This window comes from Lissotriton helveticus, chromosome 3_1, assembly GCF_964261635.1.
Source record: "Lissotriton helveticus chromosome 3_1, aLisHel1.1, whole genome shotgun sequence".
In the NCBI taxonomy this organism is placed as follows: Eukaryota; Metazoa; Chordata; class Amphibia; order Caudata; family Salamandridae; genus Lissotriton; species Lissotriton helveticus.
In genome coordinates, this window is record NC_136061.1 from 672410877 (window position 1) to 672433705 (window position 22829).

The 22829-nt window shown below is 43.4% G+C and overlaps 1 protein-coding gene across 1 annotated transcript in view; it reads left to right on the forward strand.

Annotated features, from left to right (window-relative positions):
• The first annotated feature begins 285 nt into the window (after nt 1-285).
• The window catches only part of ELOA (elongin A), a 146632-nt gene continuing 124088 nt past the window's right edge, over nt 286-22829 (forward strand). The window contains exon 1 of the mRNA XM_078680807.1: nt 286-448. Coding sequence (XP_078536933.1) covers nt 374-448 — 75 coding nt within the window. The 5' untranslated portion in view covers nt 286-373. The remainder of the gene's footprint in view (nt 449-22829) is intronic.

The window sequence follows — 22829 nt, forward strand, 5'->3', positions numbered from 1 at the left end:
AAAAACGAGCTGAAAATCACTGTGAAATAGTGTTTTCCCAGCTTTTCTGAGGCTTTGAACTGCAGACAGGATATCGGCACTAACATCAGCAAGCTTTTTTGGGGGTAGGGTAATGAGGGGGTACTAAAGTGCCTATTAGGTACCAGACTGAACCGCGCAGGCGTTCTGATTTTTTGCTTCGGATAAAATGGCGGCTATTCCGGTGTCGGAAATAGTCATCCCTTGGTAAATGCCCAAAACAAACAGGGTCAGCTGACACTTCTACTTCTGGGTCATAATCGCATGCCCATAAGAAAGATGGCGCCCTCGGTCAGAGCGATGGGGGTGGGATTATTGGAAGTCACTTCCTGTTACGGCCCTGCCAGAGTTAAAGATGGCGGCCGTGGGGGTGCTGGAAACGGTAGAGAAGCTGCAGGCAAGACTGACCGGTGGCGGCGAGCCTAAGAAGGTAAACACCGGGGCGACACGAAGGAGAAACATAACCTGGGGAGGGAAGAAGAAGGATCGGCGCCGAGATCAAGGCGAAGACAGGGCAAACTGAGGAGCGGGTGGTTGAGGAACATAAGAAGGAAGGTATTAGGAGAGAAGAGCAGTTAAGGTAGTATTGGGAGCAGTAGGAGAAAGATTCGATGGACGGTTGCAGCAGAGAGACTGTTGAAGAGTGCATAATAGCGAAGAGGGCAGCGAAAGGAGGTCAGTGGGATCATGAGAGGGAGATCTCTGGGATTTTTGTGGGAAGGGGGTTCATGGGAAACCAGTGAAAGAAGGTTAGGGAAAGGAGTGGCCTTAGTAAGGGCAAAGTATGCAGCATAGTTAAGGTAGAGAGGGATCGGTTGAGGCAGAGAGTAAGGGCAATGACCCTGGCAAGCGAAACAGAAATTAGTTCGTGAAGTGGGGCACTGCAGTGAGGGTTGCCTCTAGGATAAATGCTGGTGGCAGTGATGTGGATCGGTAGGGGTGGGTACTGGGTCGGACGAGCAGTTGGGTGATCATGGCGGATCCCTGGGTTAGGCAGAATGTTGATCCTCTGCACTCCGATTATCCCTGAGGTGATCAGGGCACTACTTTTGAAACATTCGTGTTTTTGCTGCTAGAAATCGCTTCTGTGTTTTGTTTTTTTGCACGGTCAGTTAAATGAATCATATATCTACGTTTCTTGGAGCGCGTGAAGTGTTAAAAATGCGGAGCTTGGAAAGTTTCATCCGATGACCTGCAACCATCTTATCACGCTGCTCGTGCCTTCCCACTCATTGATCATTCCATACATGTTCTTGGAGTTTTTACCAGTATTATGCTTCAACCGGGTGAGGGTGATCGATTTTAGAGTATAGGCTACATTTCTCGCCAAATTAATAGGTGTTGGATGTTATAAGGAAATGTTGAGGCAAAGTACTATATCACTTCAATAAATGCGTTGACCAGTTGGCTTGCTTGTCTTCGTGGTGTTTTCAGAGCAGGTATTCGGGTGGCTGTCTTTGGATCTCGCCCTCTCACTTGTTTTATGTTCAGTTTCCCACTGATGGATTGGTAGTTCCAGATCAATAATTGCCACAAGTTCTCTCAGTAAAGTCACAAGCTGGATCCCCCTTCTGTGTTTACTTAGCCCTTTTGTGCAAGTGTGTACTGAAGCCTGTTCTTCTTAATCGTACTCTTCTGAAACTTTAAAATAGTAAATGAGAGATGAAACTCTTCATAATTCTAGCAGATCACTCTGAGGATGGTAGTGTGAAGCAACCAGTGGAAGGTAACTCAAAAGTTTTTTGCATTCACAGGGGGTTATTTAGCCAGCAAACTGTATTTTTCTGTTATAGTATCTTGCAGCAAGGGACCCATTTCCTGATCAATTGTGCCTTGTGAAGATGTAATGCCATGAATGTTTATTGATATTATTTTTTGTCTATCAAGGCTAAATCTACAGGTACTTTCATGCCTATTCCAGCAGCACTTTTAGATTCTGTACAGCATAATTGTCTGTTGCAGAGATCTTACCCTGCACAGCTTTGTTGGCTCTTTGCGTCTTACAATTGGTACCACCTCGGGTTATTATTGGATTGGCAAAGGACTTTAATGTCTGTCCTTTTCTTAAAATTGAAGGAATGGCTTGCCTCTTCACTTTGGTGTGAGGAGTTCTCATCGTTACTTGTTCCAGAAAGCATCATGATTGAATAGTTAACACTCTTTACAAACTCTTCTTTTGCCTGTGACAGACAACAGTCCCCTTTGGACGAGGATCCTTTTGTGAGATCACCTTTTGAAATCCAGCAAAAGGTTTTAAGACCCTTTTATTGGGAAAGAGAGGAGTGCAGTTGGTGCTCTCTCTCCAGCAAGCAAACAACTGTCCTTTTCTCAGAGAACTCTGCAGAGTCGGAGCACCTCACAATACTAGAGCACTTACACTTAAACATGTTATCATTGTTTAACGGTACAACAGATCACAAGTGAGTGCAAATGTATCCGCATAAGTTATTGATGGAAGCAGTGGAAGACAAATAAAATTAGCCTGAATCTTAGGTATTATTCAAGATATATCCAGCCATGGTATAAGTGGCGAACCGTTGCCAGTTAAGCAAGAATGACATTGAAGCAGGTTAGAAAACTTGACTTTGGTACTAATTATTTGGCTTGATCAGGGCCGCTGCAGAAGGAGAGGGCCATATTATGTGGCACGGTTGAGTATATTATGCTCTACCCCGTGGATTGTTGACTTGTCGATGAGTGATCACAATTGCATTATTATGAGACTGCTTGTTTGGGGGAACAAAACTGTTGAGCAACGCATTGTCATTAATAACATTGCCCCGTGCCGCCCAAACGGCACTAGAATTAGGTGGAAGGGCACCAACTTTGGTGAAATAACAAAAAATATTGTACAGGTTTGTGGTAACGAAATTGAACATAGCTTATTGGTTGAGACCGAATCAGATAAGATCTTGACCAATTTTAGTACAATCAACAATTCAATCTCAAAATTATTTACCGCGCCGCCATCTAGGAAACAAATACAGGCCAGGGGTTGGTTCAACCATTCATGTACCGTATCCTTGAATCAGCTGAAACAAGCTCTCTCTAATAAACTAAGGGATAATGCATTAGTCCATGATTTAAGATTGGAATATAAATCCAATCTAAAACATAGAAAGATGGAACTTCAACAGGAGGCGTGGGATAACCTTGCACTAGTGGTAGACACATCTAACAATAAACTGTTCTGGGATACGGTGAACTCTAAATTCCTTAAAAATGAGTCCTTCCCAGAACTTTGATGTCACGTCAGCTGTGAGGAATGGGTGGCTTATTTTACCAGTATTTTTAACCCAAGTCATCGATCTATTAAGGACCCAACAAACTTGCACAAATGGCCCATTATCCCGCTAGACATTACCCTTGATGAGGTCATGATATGCATAGGAAGCAGCAAAAGGGGGGAAAGCGCCAGGTACGGATGGTGTTCCTATCGATGTATATGAAACTGTACCAGAATTATGGGGCCCGATATTAACAAGAGTTTTTAATGCTGCAGTAACTGAGGGTTGCCAGTCTACTAGGGGGGAATCTGTTATTATTCCTATTTACAACAAGCATTTGCAATGCAATAGGTCTCGCATTTACGGGAGTTTAAGCTATTGGCATTGTAAATGACAATGCCTTCTATTTATGTTTTTAAAACAAAAACAGAAATAAAAGGCATTATTTGCAATGTCAATAGCTCAAACTAGTGTGAAAGCGAGACCTATTGCATTGCAAATGCTTGTTTCTACTGCAAGGGGTTTTGGTATTTCCAAGCCTGACCAAGATTTTGGGAAAAGCGGGAGTGGAGGTGCAACTCAGTAATGCTTGTGAAATGACGCTTTGAATGTTTATTCATTCTAATGGAGACAACCCCAGGGTTGGTACTGCGGCTACATGGCCAGTGCAGCGTTTTAAATACACTAAGCGGGAGTGGAGGTGCAACTCAGTAATGCTTGTGAAATGACGCTTTGAATGTTTATTCATTCTAATGGAGACGACCCCGGGGTTGGTACTGCGGCTACATGGCCAGTGCAGCGTTTTAAATACACTCCATTAAAGAGATTGTAAAGGGTTGGTACTGAGATATGAGCAAGTGACATTGGTTTCACAGACCACCGGCCCCACTGCCTGATGGGCCGGGACAGGAAACGCCGGTACTGGGCTACGAGGCAAGTGTCGCTGTGTACTGGCAAACCTAGGACTCCTGTCCTGCCTGAAAAGGGACTGTGAAGGGGTGTTACTGGACAACTAGGCAAGCGGGAAGGTACCCAGCCAGCCCTCTGATCCCCGATGCTCCAGTGCAGGGATGGTAAAGAGTAGTTACCAGGCTCTAAGACAACTGGCACTGCATGCTGCCAACCCCATGGCCTCCAATGCTGCCTGGGCAGGGATGCAGACGTGGTTGCTCGTGGAACCGGCTGGAACGAGCCCAGTCAGAAGAGCCTGTTTTCTTTAATATTACGTGTTTTGCTTTATTTCTTGACACAACTTTCGACTGGGCTCAAACCAGGTGAGTAAACAGCCGAATCTCTCCAGGGGGGGCTTGAAAGCGCAAACATGCGGCACTGGGGAGGTGAAGACGAAGCCCGGGGCTCCTCACCCTGCACCCACCACGACGCGGGGGAGCGCGGGGCGTCGGTGAGGACTGAGATGCATCTGTCCCCTCTCACTAGGCGCACCCACGAGTAAATAAACAAGGTCAACGGACGGCAATGGTCAACGATGGAGAAGATAGCGGTCAAGCAGCTGTGAAAAAATACATTAGCAGTAAACTCGTCTGATGTCCGGCCTAAATAATACGTTACGACGGGTAAAGAGAAGTCTGTGCGACCGTGAGGGAAGCAGTGCGATTGAAGTCTCACGCAGATCTGCAGGAAATTAATGTGCGTGGGGAAGGTGCCAAATAGAGGCATAACAACGATTCAATGGGTTGTAAAACAAGGAAAATCCCCTGAGCCGCATTTGTTTGACAAAACGCTGATATATGTGGGGCGCGTGCAATGTGTAACTGTTTACAGAGGAGCCAAATCAAAAGTTTTTAAATATGTGTAGGCCATGTCCCTTTCACAATAAGTCACTTTGATCAGCAAACATTACCCCTTCCTCTAGCGCTTCCGCTGCCTCCGTTGCTGCTCGTCGTGGTTCCTCCACGGGCGCTGACGCTCGTCCCCAACTCTCCGCTGCCCTGCTCCTCTTCACACCGGGTCTCCGAGGTGAAAACGTAACCGAAACTTAAGAAGCTCACACGCGCGACCAAATCCTAAAGCGCGCGTCGTAATCCGACTCTGCCATGCTGTTTCAATGCTGCGCGTGGCCAGCTCCTGTCTCCAGTCGTTGTCGGCTGAACAGACATCTATAGTCTCTCAGCGAGAGCGCGCTTTTCGCAGCGAGACCTAAAAAGGGTGACAAATCTGAAGTCAAAAAGTATCGGCCCATTTCCCTACTCAACTTCTCAGTAAAACATATGAGTAGGGTCCTATTGTTAAGATTAGAGGAGTGGGTTGTGGACCACAGTATTTTGGCTCAGGCACAATATGGTTTTAGAAAGGGGATAGGCACGTTAGAACAATGTATCAACTTGGAGCTCTTAGTTGGAGATCACACACGTGTTAAAAAGGGACGGCTTTTTTATGCTTTGTTGATTTGAGCAGTGCTTTTGATTCAGTGGAGCACGTTATTTTATGGCCAGCTTTACTTAATCTTGGTGCCTCGAACCCCATCGTTTACTTTATAGCCAGGCTGTATGAAAAATTATCGACTAAAGTACGGTACGGCCAAATGGGTGAACGTACCCTTAATTTTAATGTAAAGCGTGGTATCCGCCAAGGCTGCGTCCTAGCCCCGTTGCTTTTTACCTTATTTATTAGCGAAGTGGATGCAGCACTTAAAATGATACAGGCGGATTCCCCACTAGTGGAAGGCAAGGAAATCCCAGTCCTGCTTTATGCGGACGCCGCTGTGCTTCTATCTAGAGCGCTAGTAGGCCTTCAGAGGTTGATGGATGGGTTTGCGGCTTTTATTAGAAAGAAGAAGCTGATGATTAATAAGGCGAAAACATTCACAATGGTATGCGGTCCGAAATTCAGGAGCCTGAAACCGTTCTTTATTGAAGGCAATAAAGTGCAAAACATGGACAATATCTGTTATCTAGGTATATCCTTCTCTTGCGATGGGAAACGGAACCACAGATTGTCTGATGTTCGGGCCAAAATAAGCAAAAGCATATATGGTGTTTTTAAATTTGCATCCAATTTGGGGGATCGTCGCATCAAAGACATGGTCAATATTTATAAAGCAAGCTGTTGCACTTCATGGGGCTGGAGTATGGGTACTCCAACCCTGTTATGATCTACAAACGGAAGAGAATTCTTTTTAAAAAAAAGCTTTCATGCCTCCCGGCTTCAGCCTCCTCCGAACTCATTCATTGTGAAGTGGGTCTTAACTATTTGATAAATTTAATAGCTTTGAGATCCCTTCTGTTATGGAGATCCATATGGTTAAAGGAGGAGACTATTTTTACGAAGTCTATTATTAACGACTGCCTGCGATTGGATAATTGCCTCAAGATCCCCTGGCTTAATTTTTAGCTGATTCTCTTGGGGTCGTATTCAATCGAACTATCTTGGACAATCAAAGTGAAGTATCAGGTTTGTCCAAACAGGAGTTAAAGAGTACTTTCCTGTGCCATAAGAAAGCATGCAGGCTGAAAATAGTAGGGAAGCAAGCCACGTATCTACTTTACCATCTGCATATAGATACGGATGGCTTCCAAACTTACCTTTCACTTGTCACAAGTCCTTCCCATCGCTATGTTCTAACTAGAATGAGGTTAGGCCTTGTGCACCATTTAGTAGCGTTCCCTACGATGTTCCCCATGCCTCTGTGACGGGAGTACTCAATCAATCAGAGTACTTGTACAGCGCGCCACTTACCCGTGAGGGTCTCAAGGCGCTGAGGGGAGGGGGTGCCGCTACTGCTCGAAGAGCCAGGTCTTGAGGAGTCTTCTGAAGGCGGGTAGGTCTTGGGTCTGCCGTAAGTGGGTAGGGAGGGTGTTCTAGGTCTTGGCGGCGAGGTAGGAGAAGGATCTGCTGCCGGAGGTTGTTCGTTGGATGAGGGGGACATCGGCGAGGCTGGCGGAGCTGGCGAGTCGGGGTGTAGAAGTTGAGTCTGCTGTTCAAGTAGGCTGGTCTGGCGTTGTGGAGTGCTTTGTGTGCGTGGGTGAGGAGCTTGAAGGTGATCCTCTTGTCGACAGGGAGCCAGTGTAGGTCTCAGGTGGTGGGTGATGTGGCTGTGACGGGGGATGTTGACTATCAGTTGGGCGGAGGCATTTTGGATGCGTTGTAGTAGTCATAGGTGTTTGGTTGGGATTCCTGCGTAGAGTGCGTTGCCGTAGTCCAGTCTACTGCTGACGAGGGCCTGTGTCACCGTTCTTCTTGTTTCGGTCGGGATCGACTTGTAGATCCTGCTTAGCATGCGGAGGGTGTTGTAGCAGGAGGAGGAGACGGCGTTGACCTGTTTAGACATGGAGAGGGAGGAGTCGAGAATGAATCCTAGGTTGCGTCCATGGTGGGTGGGTGTCGGTGCTGTTCCCAGTGTTGTCGGCCACCAGGAGTCGTCCCAGGCTGAGGGGGTGGGTACGAGGATGAGTACCTCCGTCTTGTCCGAGTTCATCTTCAGACGGCTGTTCCTCATCCAGTCGGCGATGATCCTCATTCCCTCGTGGAGGTTGGTTTTGGCGGTGTGCGGGTCCTTGGTGAGGGAGAGGATGAGCTGGGTGTCGTCGGCATAGGAGATGATGTTGAGGTCGTGTTGTTGAGCCACTTGTGTGAGGGGGGCTATGTAGATGTTGAACAGCGTCGGGCTAAGCCCTGGGGGACGCCGCAGATGATGTCGGTGGCCTCGGATCGGAAGGGCGGGAGGCGGACGCTCTGGGTTCTGCCGGAGAGGAAGGACGTTGTCCAGTCAAGGGCTTTCTCTTGGATTCCGGCTTCTAGGAGGCTTGTCTTTAGAGTGCGGTGGCAGACCGTGTCAAAGGCGGCTGACAGGTCCAGGAGGATGAGGGCTGATGTTTCGCCGTTGTCTAGTTGGCGCCTGATGTCGTCTGTGGCGGCGATGTGGGCTGTCTCGGAGCTGTGGTTTCGTCTGAACCCGTACTGGGACGGGTCCAAGATGTTGTTGTCTTCCAGGTGGCGGGCCAGTTGCATGTTGACGATTTTATCGATGACCTTCAACGGGAGCAGGGAGATGGGCCGGAAGTTCTTGATGTCCTTGGGGTCCGCCTTGGGCTTCTTGAGCAGGGCGTTGATTTCGGCATGTTTCCAGCTTTCCGGGAATGTCGCTGTTTCGAAGGAGATGTTGATGACCTTCCGTAGTTGGGGTGCGGTAGCAGCGTCAGCTTTGTTGAATACGTGCTGTGGGCACGGGTCTTACGGAGATCCTGAGTCGATCTCAGTCACTAAGCAGAGTACCTTGCGCCTTTTACTTTTATGTGATTTGTATCTGTCTTTTAGAATTGCTTATCTTAAACCATTGTTTAAAAATATGATGCCAAAACCACTAATGATGCTATGACCCTACTTTTCACGCTAAGAGAACCTGAGATTTGTTTTTATACTGTAACGTTTATGTTAAGTTCAATTAACGCTAGGAAGAGTATGCTGTTCTAATGTAATTAACTAGCCCCCTTAAACTTGGGGATGGTTATACTTATCTAGCACTCTGCACTTTCTAAAGCCTGCGTGTTTTAGATCTTCATCAAAAACCGCTTACGCCAAACAATTGTCCATGTAATGCTGCTATGAGTCTATTGTTTACATTAGGAGAACTGAAGTGGTGCCATTTTATTTTACTGTAAAGCTGCTAGGAGTATACTGTTTACACTATGAGAACTGACAGGTGCTATTTTTACTTGTACTTTCATTGAGTATTGCATGATGTTTTAATGTAACTAGTTTTTTATTTATTGATGTTGATCCTTTTTATCAATTATTCTCATGTATTTTGATAATGTATTGTGCTTTTATGGTTGCTTTGTTTCAACCGAATAAAGCTTATTTAATTGAATAAATTATGCAGCATAATGCGTCACATTTTGTAAAAATATTGCTTTATTAATCGTTTGTTAACTTGGTAACACTGCATGGGCATTAGCTGCACCTCATTAGTGCCAGTTTAACACCCAAAGGTAGTCATAAGCAACAGAAAGGGGACCAGTCAAGCTTTGGAAAGGGCATTCCACTGTATGGCAATATGTGTCGCTATATTTTAATAACGTTTGAACCTTTGAGCTAGAAACAATGTTGTTAAAATCTGAAAATTATGCGGTAGATGGAGTATGTGGCAAATTTATAATTATGGGAAAATCACCACAGCTGCACAATCGCATAATTCCAGATGCTCTGGGATTGATGCATTCCAGTAAGAGAGTGGGGTATCCAGGTAGTGACACCTTAAAGCTAGAAGAGTGCAGGCTTGAGTTCTTCACTAAGGGAGCAGGATTTTGAAGTGGTAACCAGGTTGAAGCAGCTCAATAGGACAACAAGAAGCTCAAAGAAGTCACAAGAACTCCTCAGTCTAAGAAATCAGTGCCCAGGCTTTAGAATCAGATGTGAAATATTGATTCATAGAACATTTTCAAGCGTGACAACAATCAATGTGAACGTAAAGCAAATAGGTGAACTGTGAATCCACCACTATGCAGCTAAAGAACAGTGCCGAGTTTCCTTCCTCAGAGGCTTGTTCTTATTTGTGAACCCCACGTGTTCAGTAACATATGCAGTGGTAGGTGACTTAAGAAAGGAGGTAAAGGAAATGCTTGAACTAAGGATAATCCATAAATACTAGATTAGTGCAACGGAGTATTGGCTAGGGCTTTAAAAAAAAAAGTTTTTTCCCTTCCTACACAGGAAGGTGACTGTAAAGTTGCACCTTAAAGAGTAAAACCGTATTTCTTTAAATTCCTAACGGGAGTATTTTAGGTGGGGAAAATATATTGTTAATCTTGATGTACAAGTCTATTTGTTGTAATCCCTTGTTTCCTTGATTCTCAAGTTTGCTTTCTTGTACCACAGCTTTTTTGCTGTCTCTAGCTTTGGTGTATCAGTAGGAGCAGTGCGCATAGATCTTAAGCAGTTTATTTTTCTGTTTGTTAATACAGCTCTTATTGTGGGCTGGCACTGCTGCTTCTTCTTTGATCCGGGTGCTCCTTGTGCTCTTTAATGAAGTGCAGAATTGTCAGAGTAAGCAGGCAGTTGGATCTGCATCAATATAAGTAAAGCACACGTGCAAGTAACACTGATTGATCTGCCTAACGAAAAGTCATTTTCAACTCTTCAATATGATTGTTCATGCTTTGGCGAACACACTTTAAGAGGGGCGGTTCACGCTGCTCTTTTAAACATTGCTATGCTGAAGTGATCTGGTCAGTGTGCTGAGTTTTACATCCAAGATTTTGTCATGATTATATTTGGCAGGTTTACAGACCTGGAATTCTTTTCGGAAGTTTTGAAGGAATCAGCCTTTTGGTCTTGTGATTAAGGCTGGCAAGTGTCATTCAACTGTGGCATGATATGAAACCTGATTGCGACTGTAGTAGCACGGGCTACTTTTGACTCTGTCAATCAGAGTCAAAAGCTGTAAACATGGTCCCTATAACATGTCTTAAAATTCATAACATTTTTACCAGGTCTAGTGACTTAAATAAGCTACCTGACTGTAGTAAAATATGCATGACCCGAAAACTGTCTCAAATTGCGTGATCCTAGACACGTGTATTATTTTACAGAGCGCCTATTTCTTCATTATCACATATTAGAGCACCTTCAAATATTAAAGTTCAGCATTCCTGCTGTACAAAAACCCTTTTGTTTGATTTAATAGATTAAACTTTTGCTCCATGTATAATAAGAATGTAGCCCACATATGGTACACATGACTCCTGACTAGCCTCTTGGGTCACTAATAGCATTGTATGTAGCGTATAGACAATAATCTGTGGAAACTGAGTTTCAGCAAAAATATTTTTCATTAGCACATCACCAAGTAAAGTGTTCTGATTTGTCTTCATCCTATTAAAAATATTGTTTTGCATCCCAAACTACAAAAATGTTCTTTAATAACTACTGATGCATATTTGAAAATGTTTGTACAGGTCATTTACAAGCTATTTAAATGTTGTGTTTTTAGAAAAACACAGACATCCTACAGCCTTTCATTTCACTTTTTGTACAGCATGATTGTCAGGCCTTTCACTTAAAAAGACAAAGAAAAGTAAACACCAGCCTGCAGAATTAAATAAGTAGAAACTGTAAGACGGCAAAAATTGACATTTTAATTCAGTCTCTGAAAGCAGAGCAAATGTGACCAGATAAAATCAAGATTTGAAGATCTCTTTATTGCTTATTCACTTTGAGAGGTCCGAACACGTTCTTTGTCAACTCGCCAGAACAGGCCAGTAGGCCCCAACAAATAGTTCACCCTGATAAAATCTGACTCTCCATGACGAGTTGATTACTTGAGGCCTGCTATTAGGAATCTCAAATGCAGTTTCATTATTTGTGAAGATTGTGGAATAGTGCCTGAATTTAGTGATAGGTAGGTCAACTCTCTACCTCCATTATTATGAAAAACCCAAGGAGGTTGTCTAATACCCTAGATATGTAATGGAGTCTTTACATAGCCTTCTGGATTGATTCATAGCTAACTCATATTCTGACTTCCTTACATAGTGTAAACATAGGCATTTAATGGAGGCGTAGAAACAGCTGGTAGTAATTTGAAGGAGAAGGTAAATCCTGGACTCTAAGACTGGTGTGCCTAACTTTATTATGTCAAGAATCAGTCCAAAACTGCAGAAATATGCTCCAAATTTCTTTTGGGAGAGGGTTCACACATCAGTGTTTGAAATCTGTGGCAAAAGGGCGAAAATCTACGGAAACAGGGAAAACGTATATTGCTGTTTTATCAGTTTACAGGCAAGAATACTAAAAGTACAATATTACCTTTCTTTTGGTTTAAAAAAAAAAATCTATGCACATGTGGTTTCAAATAGTTAGTGCCCCACCCGCCCAAAACATCCTCTCCTAAGCCTTAATGTCTCCAGATCCCATGGTCTTTGCCCTCATTATACCGATCACCTTGGCATCTGTTTGTGTAAGCCTTTGTGCACGCCACATATACTGTCATATTAATATCCGGCACCACAGGGCATTCTCCCACTCTCAAGAGTAGAAAATCGCATGGGCTAGGTAACTGAGCAACTCTGTGTGGTTTACACCTAAAGGTTTACTGCAAAAGTGATTGCTATTTAGCTCATTCGACAACTCTTCTGTGCTGTTATTATAGTAAGTTGGTACTTAGGTCAGTGCCATTTGTGGTATATGTGGTTGATGATAACTGGCCATGACTCCCTGTCTTCAGTCATTATTCCTTAATTTCCAACACTGCTTGCTACTGAAAGTGTAATAAAAATTATTTTCAAAGTGTGGGAGAGAAATATCAAGAGATTTCTAAAATCTGCCTGTAACTGCATACGTCTGTACTTGTAAATAATTATGTTTTCCTCAGATTCTGCCGATCCACCCTGGTATTTTTTCAAAAGAAAGGAAGCAAATATCATATGCCTATTTTAATTAATGCTGCTGGTATGACATCAGAATGATGATCATAACTGTAAGTCTCCTGCACATGCCCCCAATCCTGTTTGTGCCGAAGAGAGGAAACTGTGTACCTCGCTTGATAAGACCTTATAGCTAAGGAATGTCTGATCACCTAGGAGGCTTGGAGATAAACGCAAATTAGCATGCTCTGATTGAAAAGGCTAGCCAGTCGCAACAAAGCAGCATCAAGAGTCTCTGTTTATGGAAAACATGTAAAGGAGTGTAGCACCAGTTGTGACAATGTGCAAGTGACTGACTGTTTGAACAGAGGTGCAGATTTCCAGCACCTGTTCTCCTGCCAAACATACCCATGGAAGACCATTGAGCCCTGCCAGGAGGCCCCTATTCTGCGTTCCTTAACCAATACCTTGGGAGAGACCTCTGGCCTTGCTCCTGTCAGAAAGCGCAGCTCCTGTCCCAATGCTGTCAGGATGTCACCCACACCACCTAGCATAAGGAACTAATTCGTAATTGTCCTCTTTCTTTACTCCTGATAGTGGTTAGTTGCCTCTTCTCAGCAGCCATTGCTACCCGTGCTTCTCATTACCAAGACCTGAGAGGCTGGGCGAGGTACTGTAGATAAAGGTCTATAGCTAAGTCAAACTAGCTGTAGGCAGTAAAGACCAATTCCGTAGGAGAGCCCACTTAATTAATTCATGAAGTTATGACCCATATGTTACATATGTAAGACCACATCATTCAAAATGGATATCCTTTTATTTAGCAGGCGCATTTTCAATCGATATATGTTTTTCTATTTTTAAACATTCCTTATCAAAAAGTTACTTCATTATTACAAATTAAGTGATTAAAGGACAGTACAAGCAAAACCTAGACAAAGATGGATGGAAACCAAGTGGTGGTGGGGACTACGCGCGTTTCGGCGTTATCGCCTTCATCAGGTCACCGTCTTATTGTACTGTTCAGTAAACTCAATATATTGATCCAAATACGTGAAGACTAATAGGCAGACCGCTATCAGCATGTGGGGAATAACAATATTGCAGACAAAATAGCAAGATAGTTGTAGTAGTAGATTATGCAAGGGCAGCGATTAAATTGCCCTGAATTGCTGATACGGTACGGACTTCAAGTAATTCTCCAAAAAATCTAGGATCAAAGTGTAGCTGAGCTGGAGCAAGATGGAACCGATGCTCGTGTGAAGTAATATGGGGAACCGAGGTGAAGCTACTGCAGCATCCACATATATGCATTCACCGATTCATAAGTCCTAAAAAGCCAAAAATTGGCTGTGATGAAGTTATCCCCAGGATGTTATGTGAAGCGGCTTCAGAGTGTACAAGACTCCTTTCTTCTGTATTCTCAGGATAGAATATCCTATAATAGGAAGCGAAATAGGCTTTGATAAGGTATTCCCCGTATGTTCAGTGGAACGGCTTCACAAGGAACAAGACGCCATTCTGATTTTTTTCTCCGGATAGGGTATCCTTATTTCAAAAATGAACCTCAAATGGGGAGGACCTGTATGCGCCAACTGTCTGCGTGATGAGAGAAATGTTGTATGGGCGAGGTAGGCATTCCTACCAATTTTGATGGGGGTAGGTGTACTAGTCCAATCATAGCACATTCAGGATTTGTGTGTGCCACTCAGCACTAAGCCGGAGAGGCAACAAAGTCCTCCAGCTTGCAGCCTAGATAGACCTTGGGCACCGTAGCCCCATCAACTGAATGGGATCTGAATTCCATCCCAAAGTAGGGGAAAATACCAGTTGATTCGGTTTCCTGAAGACGTTTTCAAGGTGGCTAGTTTGCGTGGGTCCTAAGGACCTGCTCCGGGGGATATATTATCATAAGAAATACATGAGAACGAATAGATATGACCGAAAACCCAGACAGGATAGGGGAGATATCAGATTGTTCTAACCAGCAAAGTAAAAATCATCTTATCCAGGGTGAGCGTGGGGTGGCAGTTGTAGGCTGAGAGGTGGTATGTATAACATAAGTGCATGACCTTGAACAGAAAATCAGTCGGGATTACCAGCCCTCAAATTCAGTTTTGGCAGGCCAGGAATTGTACCAAGATATCAAGATATTTTGAAGTGAATTCCTTTAGTGGCACAGCACAAACTTGGGAGAATCTTACTAATAGGAGTTTTTATTCCTCCCGAACCAGAGTGTCATGCAAGGGAGACCAATTGGTTTCCATTGCTGTATTCACCTAATTGTTTGGGTATGCCACATGCAGCGCCTCTAGAGGACAGGTCATGCTCGTAAACTTGATTGTTTCAGATGACCTGGTGGAGAAAAGGCCCAGTGGCCCTATACTGATGGGCTCCTGGGTAGGCTGCTATTGACATATTGTTCAAAGGGAGCTAGATCTCAGAGCACAGCAGTACACGCCAATGGTTCTATAGTGGATTCTTTATGTAAAGATGTGACAGGATGTTTTGCACAAGCATTTAAAGAAAAAGTTAGGCGATCCAAGTTCTCTTCCATAAAAAGTATAGCAAAATTGATCCAGCTTACTTATGAGTGTCTGATTCCTGCGACCCAAGACTCATTGATAAGCTCTGCTGCATGCTGTGAAATGTCATCCCATCCGGCAGAGCTGCAGATGCCAAGTCTCGCTGTTCTAGGTAACCAAGGGGAAACTGTTCTAGGGGAAAACATTTTTGGGCTTTGGAGATAAATTCAGAATTTCAAGAATGCCCGTGGCCATTTTCAGGGGGGGGGTGAGGGGGAGGGGGTGACGGCCGTCCTAGTGGGGCATGCGTGAATTGTCACTCAGGCGATATGGAAATTTCTTTAAGGTGTCAAGGATCTTTGGGTGAAATTGCGGGGGGAGATGGTGAGAGAAATAGCTGTAGATGTTCCTTCATTGAGCATGAAGGCATTGGTTGCTCAAGCTTTGTGTCTGGGTGATAAGTTTGGTTTTCTGGAGTTGAATGTTAGGGTGAGTAACACAAAAGACTACTTCACAGGGACCTCATAGCAATTTGACTTCTGAAAGAGTTGGAGCCCAAGCCCTGTTGCTGAAGTCATCTAGGTGTATGGAGTTCGAGTAGAGTATGTGAATTTGGCAAGGTACTCCTTGTACTGTCCACTGGTGCTTCAGACAATGCTCCCAGAGAGGACTTTAGAGCAACTCTCCTCCTTTACTTTAGAACATACAATTCACTTCTGTAGTTGGCATAGACCTTGAAGAGTCTGTTAGAAAGCAAAGAGTATACATTGTTATTCTGCATTTGCCCAATATAAATATGTATAATGCTGAGGGTATATCACTGTTGTCTTGTTGTGTAATGTATGCCTTTGATGATCACAAACCTATAGCAACGTATAATTTCATACTCCTAGTACCACTCATAATTTCGATTGTTGTTCAACCATTTGCATTTCGCTATGTGTTACCAGTGTTATAAATTAATAAACCCAATGTTAAGCTTGCTCACGTACCTCATAACGGGTATGCTTTCAATCCCAGGAAGGATGTATTATGGTGAGTTTTACGTTTGTACAGGTGCTAGCAAGGAGCTTCGAGGAGTTAAATGTGAAACTAGTGGTCCGTTAGAAATCAGCGGCATTTTTGGCCATTTTTAGGGGACAGGTTGACTTGCTACCATTAGTCACAAAAATGTCAAAGGTATGCCAAAAATAGCTGTCATTTCAGGCTTTCATAGTAGCTAACCACAAAAATCATCCAGGCTTCATTCCTCGGAGGTTGAGATGTGATCCAAGTAGGTAATTCTTCAACTGAATTAGATTTTTTTTCCTCATGTTGATGGACCAGATAAAAAAGATGGGATGCATCGAGGCAGGAGTAGGTTAATTAACCTATCTCAGATCCTATGTTGAATATCCCCGTTCAAGAGCTCTACTGAGTGGATGAGGGAAATATTTTTGTGAGGTAGTTTTGGTGTACATGGGTGTCTTTTATGAATCATATGGTATTCATGACCTGAGCTGGAGGGCAGATCAAGCCTGTTGACTTTCACCAGCAGGTAGGCATGAAGAGTGTCGAAGTTGAGCTGGTTTTATAAGACACTACTGTTTGATGAGGTTATCATGCAGGTAGGTTACTAGATATACACTCTTGCTCTGGGGGTGGATGGCCACTGCTCGGAGCATTTTGATGGAGCACTTGGGGCCAAGGAGAGGCTGCAATTGATATCTCTACTTGGCACTGCCACATTTGGCTATTCTATTGAAATTTCTATAATTGGCAGTACAACATTGACAAATTAGTGTCTTGAGGTAGAGTCTGATACAGTCACCTCGCACTAAAGTATAATGTAGGAAGTAGATGCCCGTTTTTTCTTCAATCTTTATTTGTGGAATTAATTCAGATTCTCTACAAAACTGCATTTCATTGGCAAACAATGACTGACGATGTTGGCCATGTGCACATGATGCGTACCCAATACCAGTTGTACAGTAAACAGGTAATGCTTCATGTGGGATGTAGTAAACTCCGGAGGCAGTTTGTCTGTCCCTGGTATGAACTTTGTTTATTCATATACAGATCGTCCCGTCCCCCCTAAACCCTCGCCCCCAACCCCACATACCATAGCAGCTGCCCACAGTTCATCAGGAACCAAACCAGACCCAACTCTAACAGATATGCCCTCTGTAGATGCTAGTTGTGACAGGATATAGACGAAGAAGAGTAAGGACGCATCTACAAATGCATTGTCTCTGCAATAGATCAGGTCGATGGTACCATAACTGAGAACCGTGAACAAAGGAATGCCCCCATCTTAAGCATAGAATGCCAGCATAGAATGCCCCCTTTAGCTCTGGGCCTGGAGAATTACCGGATGATGACTGTCTTCCTTATAGGGAAGAGAAAATTAATTAGAAAATACATTAAGCAAAGAAGATGGGCTGAGTCAACCTCTCTTATGCCGGCTCATTTATCCGGCTTTATAGTTTACTAATATGCTCCTGTCATGGGGAAAAGAAGATCAGATGAGTACTGGTAGCCTGAGAGCGAAACAAACGAAAAAAATTGTTATATCACATACTGAATTATCCAGATAACTGACCTCTTTGCTCCCCAGTTTGAGAGAATTATCCCAGTGCAAGCCATTCCATCAAGAAAATGTGGTCTTTCCTGGATGTAGTACAGGATGTTTGAATGACATTCAAAAAGGATCGCCTGCATGCATTGTGGACTTTTATCCCTAGCTGACCTTGCCATCTGATATTGTAATTCCTTTTGTTGCTGAAGAGCAGTGGTCCCTTAGGGGTCCGTGAGGCCTACTTATGAGGACTGCGACTGAGTTACAAAACTATTGAAAATAGGAAAACCTTTTCTATATTTGATTGTGGTTTAAACTTAATATTTGACCATTGTTTGGTCTATTTTTTTTTGTATCTTTGTGTGTTGTTTTGTAGTTCAAATCATAGGAATTGCTTAGGCTGGAGGTCCCTAGCTTCCAATAATGACTCAGCTGGGGGTCCCTGGATTCCAGTAATGATTCAGTGGGTGTCCTCAGAAGGCAATATGTGAAGGACCGCTGCTGGTGAGGGCCAGTGATTTTAGATCTGTTTATATATTGTGCACACCCTTGTCTTAAAATCTGAAGTGCAGTGTCCTATTGTCGCTACCGGTGAGAGAGCTTTCTTCTCATTAGGACGATGCCAGGCAGATGCACTTTTGAGTGTGATTTCTGAATAGTGAAAATATTTTTCAAGATCACTTAATAGATTTATTCTTTGTTGTGAGAGGTATTTCCCAACTACATTTTGGGAGGTAGATGTGTGTTTTTGGTTTTTTTCCCTGTAGCTGCTAGGCCTTGGTTGGGATGGAGTTAGGAAAGAGCAGACAGAGTCTGTTCTGATTGACTCGACTGTGTTTAGCTTTGCATGCAGACCTAACACCAAGGAGCAGTGTAAGACCTTTACAGCAGATAATGTTTTATTTTTTTCATTGTAGCTGGATCGTTTAAAAAGCAGGCCGAAATCAGATTAGAGAAACTACTGAGATAGTAAGTAAGTAATATAAGCTTTATTCGATTTTCGTAAAATCATAAAAGCACAATACATACATATAAAACATCACCTCGCAGTTAATAGATGCTTGCATATGCTATTTAACAATTAAAAACAACAATTAAAATAATCAAGTCTTAAAAACTCATTCAAATACCATACATTGAGAAATGAATTGATGCTAACCAACACAATAAACATAGAGGGTATGAATGTTTTACAGCATGGTTTTCCGCAACAACATAACAGATTTTAAGAAGCAGGAAACTGCAAAAATCACATGTTCGTCTTCAAGTTTTAACAGTCTTAAAAAAGCAGACCTACAGTTTCTTACACCCCAACGATTTAACAAGGGTTTTAAATAAAGTTTTCTAGGGGTGGAATAGAAGGAACAAAAGAACATTAAATGTAAATTGGATTGAAATGCGGTGTTGTCGCACAAACATGTCTGAGTCGGTGAGGACCAATTGTTCATCTCCGGTACAGAAATCATACGAAAGAAAATCCCTAGACGGAGACGGGTCAAAAGCATTCTGTGATAAGGGCTGGGGTCTACTTTTAAGTACATTTGCATGCCTTCATTAGGGGTAATTTCTTGGAAGTTTAAGATGGTTTGTTTATTCTTTTCAGCGTTCCATCTCAAAGTTTCCAGATGGGTGGTCAGTATTTTTTTAAGAACTGATCTAGACACGCCCTCCAGAGTCCTCGGATTTACATAATAATCTGAAAGGCCTATTTCGCTAAGAACAGATCTAACATACGACAGCCAACGGAAATTTGCAACCCCGTCAAGGGCCAAGCAATCCTCCAGGAGGTCCCTATTAAAACTGGCCTCCCTGGTTGACCATACCTTGTGCCATAGGAGGATTGGGGCCATCTTAATTAGATCACCCAAATGCTTAACTCCAACCTCTATGTGTGTCATAAATGAGGATGTAGTCTTTGGGACACCTAGAAGGTAGCTGATGAATTGGTTCTCACAGCTCTGCAAAGATCGGTCCTTCTCGATGCCCCAAAGTCCCGCCCCGTATGTGGCTGTGGACACGCATTTCGCATGATATATTTGTACCAGTTCTTTGGTTGGTTTACCACCCACTCTATTAGAAAAAGCGCGTAAGGCGCCTATGCTGTGGATAAAGGCAAACTTCCTTGCTTCAATCGCCTGTCTCCACCGACATTTCCTGTCAAACAGTATGCCAAGGTAGCAGAACTTGTCTACGATGGCTATATTCTGCTTGTTCAGGAACACATTACATGACATCTTACTGCGCTTATTAGTACACGGCATGGTAAAAGTCTTCGAAATGTTTACTTTCAGCCCTCTATCCTGCATAAAACCTGCAAATTTAGTCACTGCCCTCTGCAATCCCACCTGGGTCTGGGACATTATGGCCGCGTCATCGGCATACAGGAGGATTGGCGTCGGTACACCTTTCACAGTAGGGTAATCGTTTTGAAAAAGAGAGAGATATTGGCCCACTGAGTTTATATAGTACGTGAATAGCCTGGGGGCTAGGATGCACCCTTGCCTAACCCCTCTTGACAGGGCGAATTTATCAGTACATTCACCCTGCTTGCCAAATCTCACTCTGGCCCCACAATTGTGATACAGTTCTCTAATGAAAGTGATTAAGCGTGCGTCGATACCCATCTCGTCCAATGTTGACCATAACAAAGAGTGGTCCACACAATCAAAAGCTGAACTTAAATCAACAAAAGTAATAAAAAGTGCACCACCTCTAGCCTGCGTGTATTTAGCACATAAAAGGGCCAAATTTAAACACTGCTCACTAGTCCCTATACCCTTCCTAAATCCATATTGAAGGTGTGAGACTACATTATGTTCCTCCTCCCACTCCTGAAGTCTCTTTAAAATAATCCTCCCTGCTAATTTCATGAGGCCATCTAATAGGGATATTGGCCTGTAGCAGGTTGGATCATCACGCCTGCCCTTTTTAAAAATGGGGACCACTATTGCGTCCGACCAGCTTTCTATAAACCCCTTTTGGTTGCCTTTGTTCAGTACGTTAGTAAGTAAAGGGGCCCAAAAATCTGGTTCAGCTTTATACACGTCTACCGGGGTACAATCTGGCCCTGGTGCTTTACCTGGTGCGCTGTCCCTAATTGTGTCCTGCATTTCCCCTACAGTAAATGTTATATCAATTGGGAATGGACAGACACAAAGCTGGGTCTCCCTCATACTATCTATAGGTCGTGAAACAGTTGGGACCTGTCCTATCGAAATGATAGTGTCAGCTGGCTGTGTGTCCATATATAGCTGTGTAAAGTGTTTCAGCCATCTGTCACCAGTTATTGCCAGATCTATTTTATTCCCCCTATTATTTGGTTGGTACAAAGATTGAACCAGTCTCCAGAACTTGGTGGTATTTTTCTGGGCGGATGCTTCTCTTAATGTAGCCCATGCTTGCTTTTGTAAAGCCTGGGTTCTATCTTTTAATGCGCATTTATATACTCGCCTAGCCATACGAATTAAGTCGGGATCCCTAGGTTTGTGGGCCAATACTTTTTTGAGGTCTTTTAACGCCTTTGTACACTTCCCATCAAACCAACCCTCTCTAGGTGAGTGATTATTTTTCGCTGCCCGAGTCAACAGGTTTTTTATCCGCTGTTGGATGTTGGCAAAGGCAGTCATAACAGAAAAAGAGTCCGCCTGATCCTCTAAACAGAGGTTAACGTCATTCGCGGAATCGGAGAGTAAATTTTTCAAAAACACACCGGGTACAATCCTCTCCCATTTCACAACATAGCCATTGGTTTTAGCTAAATCAATCCTATAGGGGTACGTGGAAAGGGTAGATTTTTTAGCATTACACTCCTCTATTTTTACGCTGATGGAAAGGGGATAGTGATCACTAAATACATCCTTACCCACCACCCACGAGGTCAGTATTTCAGTATTGGCCGTAGATATCAAAATAAAATCGATTGTTGAATTACAATCTCTACCAAAAAAGGTTGGCTCAAACTGCACGGGTGCGGGACAAACCTGGTTGGCAAAGCAAAGATCAAATTTAAGGGCGAATGTATTTAACAACATCCCCCTCTTTGTGTGCACAAAATGAGTAAGGTTTTCCTCGCCAAGATCCACAATACCACACAAAGGTGAATCGGAATGTGGGCAAATCGTGCAGTTAAAATCCCCTGCCCACATTATTATTGCCCCCTTAAGATGATCCACAGTATGTGACAACAAACGTGATATATCTAACATGGTGGACTCCAGTTCATTATCAACCATATTATTATACAAATTCAACAATACTATATTCTCTAAGGAGCCCCACTTAAAAGATAAAATTTGGAAGTGGGTGTTAGAGAAAAATTTGTGGATCTTAACCTTTGCTGTTGTTGAGACGTAGACACAGAGCCCCCCCTTGTTGCGACCCTGAACTGATGGTATAGCAGGGGAATGAAAAGTTTGATACCCCAGAAGATGTACTTCTTCACAGCACCAAGTTTCTTGAAGACATAAGATGTCGTGCATGTGAATAACATTTAACCAAGCTTTGTTGGTGGCCTTGCTGGCTAGACCAGCCACATTCCATGAAAGAAGTGAGTTAAGAACAGGAACATGGCTGGTTTCTGCACAGGTGCGGCCTAGGTTCACACAAGATGGATCAATTTGTTGTGTTCTGGTGGTATTAATATAGGAAGGGCTCAAAGGTGTGGGAGTAGGATCTTTATGCAAGGACTGTTGGAACTGAGGATGATCAGGTAGCTGTGATTCACTCAGAGAATCCATACGCACCACTATGCTGCCACAGTTGCTCTTAGAATGGTTTTTAAACGGGCTGGATGGCAATAAGTGGGCAGAAGTGTGTTGACTAATCCGCTGACCCACAATAGATTTTTCTGTAATAATTGGCTTATAAAGTCATTCATTGTCATCTAAGCCTGAGAGCGGGTGATAGAAATTGGACAGAGGTATGTTCCAAAAGTCTTTTGTATTGTAAAGACTTGGATCGCCCCAGTGGGCGTTAGGATTCTGATAATTTCTCGATGGTAATAGTGCTTGACTGGATTGCAACCGCGAATCATTAGTGTATTCAAAGGGGTTCTGTGACCTTGGTGTCCTCACGTGGGATAAACTATCTGTGACGGGAGGTCTATACGGCAAAGGAGCAAAAGTATTCGGATGATGGGGAAAAGAAGTGTTATGGGCCACATGATGTTTATGGAATGTCAATG